Source organism: Durio zibethinus, chromosome 5, assembly GCF_047325235.1.
Source record: "Durio zibethinus cultivar Kanyao isolate XHJ-2024 chromosome 5, ASM4732523v1, whole genome shotgun sequence".
NCBI lineage: Eukaryota > Viridiplantae > Streptophyta > Magnoliopsida > Malvales > Malvaceae > Durio > Durio zibethinus.
In genome coordinates, this window is record NC_143166.1 from 29,520,794 (window position 1) to 29,531,542 (window position 10,749).

At 28.5% G+C, this 10,749-nt stretch overlaps 2 protein-coding genes across 6 annotated transcripts; both read right to left on the reverse strand.

The window, feature by feature from the left end:
* Positions 1-1,287, reverse strand: LOC111282052 (uncharacterized). 3 transcript variants are annotated; one of them, XM_022869958.2, is made up of 2 exons: positions 528-1,287; positions 1-387 (listed from the first exon to the last, which is right to left on the reverse strand). In XM_022869958.2, the coding sequence occupies exons 1-2, from the start codon at positions 1,168-1,170 to the stop codon at positions 368-370; spliced, it is 663 nt and encodes a 220-aa protein (XP_022725693.2). In that variant the 5' UTR covers positions 1,171-1,287; the 3' UTR covers positions 1-367. The 3 variants fall into 3 exon arrangements, with proteins under 3 accessions (XP_022725693.2, XP_022725695.2, XP_022725694.2); XM_022869960.2 differs by having other exon boundaries at positions 1-299; positions 531-1,286; XM_022869959.2 differs by having other exon boundaries at positions 1-299; positions 528-1,282.
* A 7,833-nt stretch (positions 1,288-9,120) lies between these two features.
* On the reverse strand, positions 9,121-10,392 carry LOC149518891 (uncharacterized). Of its 3 annotated transcripts, none has more exons than XM_089761006.1 (2): positions 9,646-10,392; positions 9,121-9,419 (listed from the first exon to the last, which is right to left on the reverse strand). In XM_089761006.1, the coding sequence occupies exons 1-2, from the start codon at positions 10,286-10,288 to the stop codon at positions 9,412-9,414; spliced, it is 651 nt and encodes a 216-aa protein (XP_089617132.1). In that variant the 5' UTR covers positions 10,289-10,392; the 3' UTR covers positions 9,121-9,411. The 3 variants fall into 3 exon arrangements, with proteins under 3 accessions (XP_089617132.1, XP_089617133.1, XP_089617131.1); XM_089761007.1 differs by having other exon boundaries at positions 9,649-10,371; XM_089761005.1 differs by having other exon boundaries at positions 9,121-9,505; positions 9,646-10,371.
* Positions 10,393-10,749: the final 357 nt, after the last annotated feature.

Sequence of the window (10,749 nt, forward strand, 5' to 3'; positions counted from 1 at the left end):
TATGCAACTGTGGCTTTTTATTCATGAATAATGTTTCGAGAAAACCTATCTGCTGTGCCCTTTACAACAACAAGACAATACCCAGTGGCAAAAAGAATAATGACAAGTTTGAAAAATGAAAGGTAGAGATTAACTATGAAGTATAACTATGCAGGGTGACATTACATGAAGATTTATGGCTACCAGCAGGCGGATAATAAACAAATCTGCTGAGAGTATTCACTTCCTGCCTCCAATCTGAGGATAAAGTTGGCTTCGGAAGAATGCTGCAGGGCTGCTTTAAGGAGACTGTCATTTCCCTAGAACGAATCAAAACAGTTTGTTAAACAAAAACCAGCAGCTGATGCCTAGATTTTTTTTTTTTCTTTTATTTCATCATATAACAACCTGCTTTTGTATTAAAAACAACCAATCAGTGAAGAAATACTGCCAAAATTGAAAGAAAAAAGCATGGAAAATTAAAATAAAAAGAAATGAATTTCAGTAATATAAAAATGTTTTTCTGAGAAGGGTATTCGAATGCGTACTACTTTTGGGTTCCTTGTTTTTATGTTTGGGATCATCGTCATCGTCACTATCATTATCATCGGAATCGGAATCGATTTGATCATCGTCATCATCAGAGGGAGGAGAAGGATCAAGGCGAGCAGCATCTATGGCCCATTGGATCACTTTCTCAACTTCATCTTCCTCATCATAGTCGCCGTTGGATTTTTCGGGACCGATACGAACTTCATTAGTAGTCGAGGCAGCAACAGGAGTAGGATTAGAAGAGGAAGACAAGGAAGCCTTGAGAGCAGCGAATCTAGCGGAGAGATCATCACCCAACACACCCCTCAATTCCTCGTCAACATTATCGACGACCGCAACCTTCGATATCCGCTCCTTTTTCTCTTCTTCTTTTTGTTCTTGTCGTGGTTTCGATGGCTGAGCTGCTGATGATTGTTTTTGCTGTAGTGAATGTGATTTTGATTGAGAAGAGGAAGGTCGGGAACGGAGGGCCCGGAATCGACGGTGGAGATCGGGATCGAGATAATCGGGGGCCACGCGGGACATATGGCTGTCAACAGAAAGTTTTAAGAGCACCTCGTCCTGCGCTGATTGCAACAACTGCTCCACCTCATCGCTCCCCACTGCCGTCGCCGCCGAACACTTCTTTCTGTTGCTCATTTTTCCCTTTTCGTATTTCTTTTCCTCTTCATCCGCTGATTCACATTTGTAGCCGTGTCAAAACGGTAAATATCTTTTTTTTTTTTTTTGAAGGCGAAAAAAATTGCACTACTTAATTCGCCTTCTTCATTTAATTTTTAAAAGTGTAGTGCTATTTGCACAAAAAAAAAAAGAAAAAAAAGAAAAAAGTTAAGTGATCAATTTAGGATTAAAGGTTTGGGCTATTACTTAATTAAACATATTATTTTATTTAAATAAAGATTAAATGTTATTAATTTATAATCATTTAAGATATTTTTAAATAAAAAATAATGTGAAACACACGTCATTTTATATTGTAAAATCCTAAATTAAATGCTGACATGATTTTTTTTTATTGATTTGGCTATCCAGTTAGGATTAATGATTTTGTTATTTTTTATTAATAAGTTATGTAATAAATATGTGACTAATTAATCCAATAATAAACAAATAAAATTAATTAATTATGTTCAATTAAAAAAAAAATTTCTTTCATAAAAGAAAAATTATCAAAATCCCTCTTAATCTTACTGTAATCAAAATTTTCAAATCTTCAATTTATAAAAGAATAACTCAAATTCATGAAAATTAATCAAAACCCAAACAAGTTATCTAACAAAAAATCCAAAACCAAGAAAATCAACCATTAAGCATAAATTCAATTTCAGTATTGAAATCTTCTTCTTTGGGGTTGCTAAAAGATCTCCGCCTTGAGGTTCTATTCCAATTGGATGACAACGCGCATAAATTGGCTTAGACAGCGATGATTATGCCCATGTCATGAGATTTGTAGTGAGAAAAGGGTTTCATTAGATGAAAGAGTAAGGGTGAAAAGGGTTAATTAGTTTTTAAAGATATGTTTTGATTTGAGAAGATTCTTGTTTGATTTTTTTTTTTTTTAAATTTATTTTGTCTAAGATTAAAGGGAGGACAATAAGGTGGTGATAGAGTGACCTATGGTGGAGTAGATTGGTGGTTATATGGGTACTCAGTTGCAAAGAAAATTAAGAACGAGAAAGAAGAAGAAAGAGAGTAAGTTTTAGAAAGAGAAAAAAAAAAAAAAAACTTAAAGTAATTTTAAAATTTTTTATTATAATCTTTAATGAGTTAGAATTTTTTTTTAATTGTTAGTTTTTTTTATTATACTTTTTGCTACTTAGTTCAGTTAAAAGAGTTAACGATGCATATATATCATTTTTATTAAAATATTTGAAATTTAACAAACTTAAAACTGTTTAATTTTAATTCAAATAAAATAATACATTTAATCCTAAATTGAGTAATACTCCAAACGTTTTAGTTTTAAATTAAACATTTAGTCCTAAAAAAATTCTCAATACACTCCAAAAAATTAATATTTAAGAAAATTACTTAAATATTCATTAGTTAATTATCTTTTTGTTTTTCATACTTTTTCTTAGTAAGTTACTAGAAATTCATTTATGAAAATTTCTATAATGTATCAAAAATTCATTTTCAAGAAACATTGCAATTATCTGGAAATACATTTTTGGAAGGTATTACAATTATCTGAAAATCCATTTTAAGAGGTAATTTTTTACTTCAGTGTCTTTGTTGTAATTTTTTATCAATGCTTAGTATGAAACTATCAGATGTCCCTTACTGTGATTTTCAAATGAATCTTTAATGATTTTTTCGAAGTATGAGCTGTTTAAATCTGACAGTAAAAACCTTTAATATTTTAGTTATACTATCTGTTCAATAATGTTTATAATAATTTTTCAATTCTAACAAATGTGCATATGAGAGGAATCGATGATTGTGAAAAGACATTTGTGCAAGTAGCTATTGCACCATTTGTGATAAGGCAGTCATGCTCCATCGCATATGGTGTAGCAACCAACTTGCATGAGTGTATCTTCATACTTAGCGATTCTTTTTAAATACACATTTGTCAGAATTACAAAAAAGTTGCAAACGTTATAAAAGGGACAGTGCCTGATGGTTGAAAGATTAGAAGTCCCTATTGTTAGATATGTTAATCTGCTGATGATATTTATTGTTATTTTTAAAATTTTTATAGAAATCTAACTATTGAATGAAGAAAATAAGTAATTTATTTTTTAAAATTATTCATATATTAATTTTTTTTAAAATTTATTCCTCTTATTGGAAATTTGTTTGAAAAGATATTTCTTTAATAAAAAAAATAGTTAGTGGATATTATTATTCTGAGTTGGTGGAAACTGTTACTTTTTTTTTAAAAGAAAAAAGAATTGGTGTAAGCTATTACTTTGAAAAAAACTGTTGCTGGTGGAAAAAATGAAAAGACAAAATGAAGATTCAAATAGAAAGAAAGGGAAAAGGCTATGAATTACAATATAATATATAGCTATTACAAATGTTAATTTCAAATGTTAACAAAAAGACAAAATAACAATCTAATTTAATCTAATCAAATCTTGAAATTAACATTTGTAATATAATCTTAAAAATAACAATCTAATCTAACAAAGGAGGAAGGAGAAGTTAAAAATGAATTAGATTGTTATTTTCTCTTTTAATTTTCTCTCTTTTAACAATCTAAGCTATAAGTTTGTAAGAGAGTTATGAGCTTTAAAATTAAACAGGTATAACAAAAAGGATTTATAATTATAAAACATGTTTTGTAATTTATATAGGTTAGAGTTTTACATTAGCATTTGTTTTGTTTTTTAAAATTAAGCATGTTTAACAAAGAGGATTTATAACTATAAAATATATTTTGAAATTTATATAGATTAAAGTTTTACATTAACATTTGTTTAGCTTATTGATTTTTTTTTTTTTAGATTTTATGTTAGTATGGAATAATTAATGCAAATGAATATTGTTTTTTTTTTTTTTTTTGTTCTTCACACTTTATTAAGCATTATCATTTCAAATTAAAATTTAGATATGAATTATTCACAAATTCTTATTATCATTTATGCATATTAATGATATTCATGAAAATTTTGTAGGACTACTTTATTACTTTTATAGCTTTAAGATGCTCTGTAATGATGTTGATTTGTGTGAAAATATTGTCTTTGTGTGGATCATTGCTTTTTTATTTTTTTTTCATTTGTTATTAAGCTCATTTGCTAAATTTTTAAATAATTGAACTCACTTTTTTTAGTAATGTGAAAATATTGGTTCAGGAAATTTGCTTTTTTCAAGTAACTTTCAGCTCAACAAGTAATTTGTAACTTGTTTTTTCAATTAATTAAGCTCTTTCATTAAATTTTCAGGTCTTAAATGCATTGCATTTAGAAAGTTGCCACTTTTCATATAATAACTAATAAATCTCTGCTTGAAACATGTGGCTATATGTTGTAAATTGTAAGAAGCTTTTAACATGAAATTTTACACCAGCATAGTTTTAATTGCTATAGTATTTGTTCTCAACTTATATTTTTAATGTGAATTAACCTTTAAATACTTGCATGAATACAAAAGACATATAAAGGTTATGTAACACAAGCAGCAACCTAATTCCAATTAACACCAAGTGCATTTAGTTCCATACTATATGCATTTTGTGTTGTGCTACGGAATACTTTTGCAAAACCACATTTCATACTTCATGCATATTTTTTTTTTGTTGGAACTACTTACTGTTTCAAACATCTATTGTGGTTTCATATACGGTTTATATGTTTGTCATCATTATAATATGTTAGTTAATATAAAATTTGAAAAAAATTATACTATTATTATACATTTGAAATTGAATCCTCACGATAGTGCACGGTATTCTACTAGTATATATAAAGCATAAAAATTATTATATTACAATATAAATTTACATATAAAAAATATATTTTTTATTTTTATTAAATTTATATATAATTTTTACTAAAATTTATATTTTCCTAACCTATCACTGTATTAAGTGATACTATATCATAGTTAAAAATTTTCAGATCTACTAACAACATCAACTCAACTCATAATCTTTACATTTCAAGTTTTAACTCAACCTTATGGACTAATGTGAAGGGTTCATAAGTAACGAAACATTTGCTTTGGCACCAAAATTTATTAAAATTTTAAAGCTAAAATATTTATGGCTTGTTTACATATCACTTATTTTACGTGCAAGTCATCAAAGCCAGACTTTACCCAATATATATATATATATATATACATATATATATATATATATGTATTAAAATAACTTCTGTGATTTTTCAAATGTTCAAAGTTTTTGTTTGATACCAAGGTTGCCACCTAGATTTTATGAAGGCTGCTTTTACTGTAGAGTCGAGGGCCATTGAGTTTGTGCGTTTAGATGTATTTTTCATTCAAAGTTTTGTTTTGGTTTTTTTTTTTCCAAGTTAGTTTTAGGTTTTTTGTGACTATATTTATGGTGGAAAATTTTGGAAGTTTTGATGCTTTTTTTTTATTTGCTTTGTGTTCTTTTCTTTGGGAGTGAGTATGTTTGCTATGCAGTTAGGGGCATTTAAACTTTCCGAAGAAAGCTTTGTGTTGCTAAAGTTTACGCCAACCGCTAGTGTTAGATAACATAGAGCAGAAAGTAGGTGATTTTATATTAACTTGGCTGTGGATTTAATGTTTTTAAGAAATATGGAATGATTATGGTAAGAATTTTAAAAAGTAGCTTAAGACCATTTGTTAGCAAAATGTTCGTGATAGAATTTATAAAGTTGAATGAATATTTTTCACCCATGAATGTTACATTTAAAATGGGCTTTGATAATTTGTTAAATGTTAATACAAATAGTTTTGTGTTTGATTTAATGTATTCCTAAAAATAAAAAAGAGAGAAAAAGTTTCGAAACAAAGAAAATGGAGACATGGATTTAAAAATAAAAACTTTGCCTTGCAATTTAAATAGATTTATTTATCAGCATTTTTTATTATAAAGCATGCATGAAAATTGAAACTTAAAATGTCAAGCTTTAAAAAAAAATTAATATGTGTCACAATTTTAAAATTGTTCAAATAAAAATAGTATATAATTAGATTAGATTAGATTATTATTTTTAAAATTTCTATGAAAATCTAACTGTTGAATGAAGAAAATAGGTAATTTATTTTTTAAAATTATTCATAAATTAATTTTTTTTTAAAGTTTATTACTCTTATTGAAAATTTGTTTGAAAAGATATATTTTTTGAATAGAAAAAAATAGTTAGTGAATATTATTATTCAGTTAAAAAGAATGAGAAGTTGGTGAAAACTATCACTCTTTGTTTGAAAAGAAACAAGAATTTACGTAAGCCATTACTTTGAAAAGAAATAGTAGTTGGTGTAAGCCATTACTTTGGAATAAAGTGTTGTTGGTGGAAAAAATAAAAAGACAAAAAGGAGATTCAGATTGAGAGAAAGGGAAAGGGCTATGAATTACAATCTAATATATAGCCATTACAAATGCCAATTTCAAATGTTAACAAAAAAACAAAATAACAATCTAATTTAATCTAATCTAATCTTGAAATTAACATTTGTAATTTAATCTTAAAAATAACAATCTAATATAACGAAAGAGGAAGGAAAAGTTAAAAATGAATTAAATTGTTATTTTCTCTTTTAATTTTCTCTCTTTTAATAATCTAAGTTATGTGTTTGTAAGAGAGTTATGAGCTTTAAACTTAAACATGTTTAACAAAGAAGATTTATAATTATAAAATATATTTTGTAATTTATATAGATTAGAGTTTTGCATTAACATTTGTTTAATTATTGATTTTTTCTCTTTTTGAGATTATATGTTAGTATGGAATGATTAATGCAAATGACTATTGTTTTTTTTTTTTTTTGTTCTTCAAACTTTATTTAGCATTATATTTTAAATTTAAATTTAGATATGAATTACTTACAAATTCTTATTATCATTTACCCATATCATTAATGTTTATGAAAATTTTGTAGGATTACTTTATTATTTTTATAGCTTTTAGGATGCTCTTGCAATGATGTTGGTTTTTGTGAAAATATTGTTGTGTGGATCATTGCTTTTTCTTTTTTTTTTGTTTATTCCATTTGTTATTAAGCTCATTTGCTAAATTTTCAAAAAACTTAACTCACATTTTTTAGTAATGTGAAATTTTGGTTTACATAATTTGTTATTTTTAAGTAACTTCAAGCTAACAACCAATTTGTAGCTTACTTTTTCAACTAATTAAGCTCTTTCACTAAATTTTCATGTCTTAAATGCACTGTATTTGGAAAGTTGTCACTTTTGAGATAACAACTAATAAACCTCTACTTGAAACACATGGCAATATGTTGTAAAATTGTAGCAAGCTTTTGACATGAGCTTTTTATGTCAGTATATTTTTAATTACTATAGTATTTGTTCTCAACTTATATTTTTAATGTGAGTTAAGTTTTAAATACTTGAATGTATAAAAGGAAGATATATAGGGTCATGTAACACAAGTAGCAGCCTAATTCCAATTAACACAACACCAAATGCATTTAGTTCTATACTATATACATTTGGTGTTGTGCTATTGGAATACTTTTGCAAAATCAGATTTCATACTTCATGCATCTTTTTTTTTTTTTGTTGGAACTACTTGCTATTGGTTAAGCTTTCAAACATCTATTGTGGTTTCATATATGGTTTATATGTTCGTTCTCATTATAATATGTTACGTGATATAAAATTTGAAAAAATTATGCTACTATCATACATTTGAAATTGAATCCTTGTGGTAAAGTATGGTATTCTACTAGTATATATAAAGCATAAAAATTATTATATTACAATTTATATTTGCACATAAAAAATATATTTTTTATTTTTATTAAATTTATATATAATTTTTACTAAAATTTATATTTTTCCTAACCTATCACTATATTAAGTGATACTATATCATATTTAAAATTTTCACATCTACTAACAACATCAACTCAACTCATAATCTTTATATTTCAGGTTTTAACCCAACCTTATGCACTAATGTGAAGGGTTCATAAGCAACGAAGCATTTGCTTTGGCACCAAAATTTATTAAAACTTTAAAGCTAATATATTTATGGCTTGTTTAGATATCACTTATTTTACAGGCAAGTCATCCGAGCCAGACTTTACCCAAATATATATATATATATATATATATATATTTATATATAGATTAAAATGACTTCTTTATTTTGATTATCATGATTAAATTCACAAGCAATAATTTCATTTTATGCTAGCTAAAAGCAGAAACAGTTGTCTTTTCATTCTAAAACTATAAGTAACTTTGCTGCTGCTACGAGGAAATGGTTCACTCGTTTTGCTTCAGTCCCCCCTGTTATGTTTGTTTGATGAGCAGGAGTCTTGCAAACCACCACGAGTGATGTAGTAAACATTCGGCAATCAATCTTTTCAAACTTGAACATTTGTATAGCCGAAACTAGCTTCCACCTCTAGTTTTTGACTAAAAAGTATAAAAAGCTCAATTGCCTTGCGCCAGTTTCTAGTCATCACAGGAAATTTTCCAAAAACAGGCACCATATAGAGGATATAAAATCACACATCATACTGCAAACTAAATAACCAAATCCAATTCAAATATTGATCCGCAACTATGTAGTTTTATCTAAACCAAAGGTAAAATCATTTTATAAAGAAGATAACCACACTTTCATTTCAATTTGAGATGTAAAATCCCATCAGATTCAGCTTAAAAGATGGACATCTAACCCCAAAATAAAATACTAATCATAAAACAAAACCAAGAAACCTAATGCCAAAAATGGTGATATCCATTGGTTTCTTCATTACTGCATATTGAAAGGCAGGCCTTACATTGGAAGAAGAAGATATACGTTTGCAGAATAATGGCCGATTTAGTAAAAAACACACAAATCATCATTTCCTCATCTCATCGTGCCTAGGAAATACTTATCAAGTCTACGGTCATGTTTGCAAACAAAGTTTATTCTCAAAAACCGTGAAAGTTACAGGGCACTCAACTGCAAATATGCAACTGTGGCTTTTTATTCATGAATAATGTTTCGAGAAAACCTATCTGCTGTGCCCTTTACAACAACAAGACAATACCCAGTGGCAAAAAGAATAATGACAAGTTTGAAAAATGAAAGGTAGAGATTAACTATGAAGTATAACTATGCAGGGTGACATTACATGAAGATTTATGGCTACCAGCAGGCGGATAATAAACAAATCTGCTGAGAGTATTCACTTCCTGCCTACAATCCGAGGATAAAGTTGGCTTCGGAAGAATGCTGCAGGGCTGCTTTAAGGAGACTGTCATTTCCCTAGAACGAATCAAAACAGTTTGTTAAACAAAAACCAGCAGCTGATGCCTAGATTTTTTTTTTCTTTTATTTCATCATATAACAACCTGCTTTTGTATTAAAAACAACCAATCAGTGAAGAAATACTAACAAAATTGAAAGAAAAAAGCATGGAAAATTAAAATAAAAAGAAATGAATTTCAGTAATATAAAAATGTTTTTCTGAGAAGGGTATTCGAATGCGTACTACTTTTGGGTTCCTTGTTTTTATGTTTGGGATCATCGTCATCGTCACTATCATTATCATCGGAATCGGAATCGATTTGATCATCGTCATCATCAGAGGGAGGAGAAGGATCAAGGCGAGCAGCATCTATGGCCCATTGGATCACTTTCTCAACTTCATCTTCCTCATCATAGTCGCCGTTGGATTTTTCGGGACCGATACGAACTTCATTAGTAGTCGAGGCAGCAACAGGAGTAGGATTAGAAGAGGAAGACAAGGAAGCCTTGAGAGCAGCGAATCTAGCGGAGAGATCATCACCCAACACACCCCTCAATTCCTCGTCAACATTATCGACGACCGCAACCTTCGATATCCGCTCCTTTTTCTCTTCTTCTTTTTGTTCTTGTCGTGGTTTCGATGGCTGAGCTGCTGATGATTGTTTTTGCTGTAGTGAATGTGATTTTGATTGAGAAGAGGAAGGTCGGGAACGGAGGGCCTGGAATCGACGGTGGAGATCGGGATCGAGATAATCGGGGGCCACGCGGGACATATGGCTGTCAACAGAAAGTTTTAAGAGCACCTCGTCCTGCGCTGATTGCAACAACTGCTCCACCTCATCGCTCCCAACTGCCGTCGCCGCCGAACACTTCTTTCTGTTGCTCATTTTTCCCTTTTCGTATTTCTTTTCCTCTTCATCGCTGATTCACATTTGTAGCCGTGTCAAAACGGTAAATATCTTTTTTTTTTTTTTTGAAGGCGAAAAAAATTGCACTACTTAATTCGCCTTCTTCATTTAATTTTTAAAAGTGTAGTGCTATTTGCACAAAAAAAAAAAGAAAAAAAGAAAAAAGTTAAGTGATCAATTTAGGATTAAAGGTTTGGGCTATTACTTAATTAAACATATTATTTTATTTAAATAAAGATTAAATGTTATTAATTTATAATCATTTAAGATATTTTTAAATAAAAAATGATGTGAAACACACGTCATTTTATATTGTAAAATCCTAAATTAAATGCTGACATGATTTTTTTTTATTGATTTGGCTATCCAGTTAGGATTAATGATTTTGTTATTTTTTATTAATAAGTTATGTAATAAATATGTGACTAATTAATCCAATA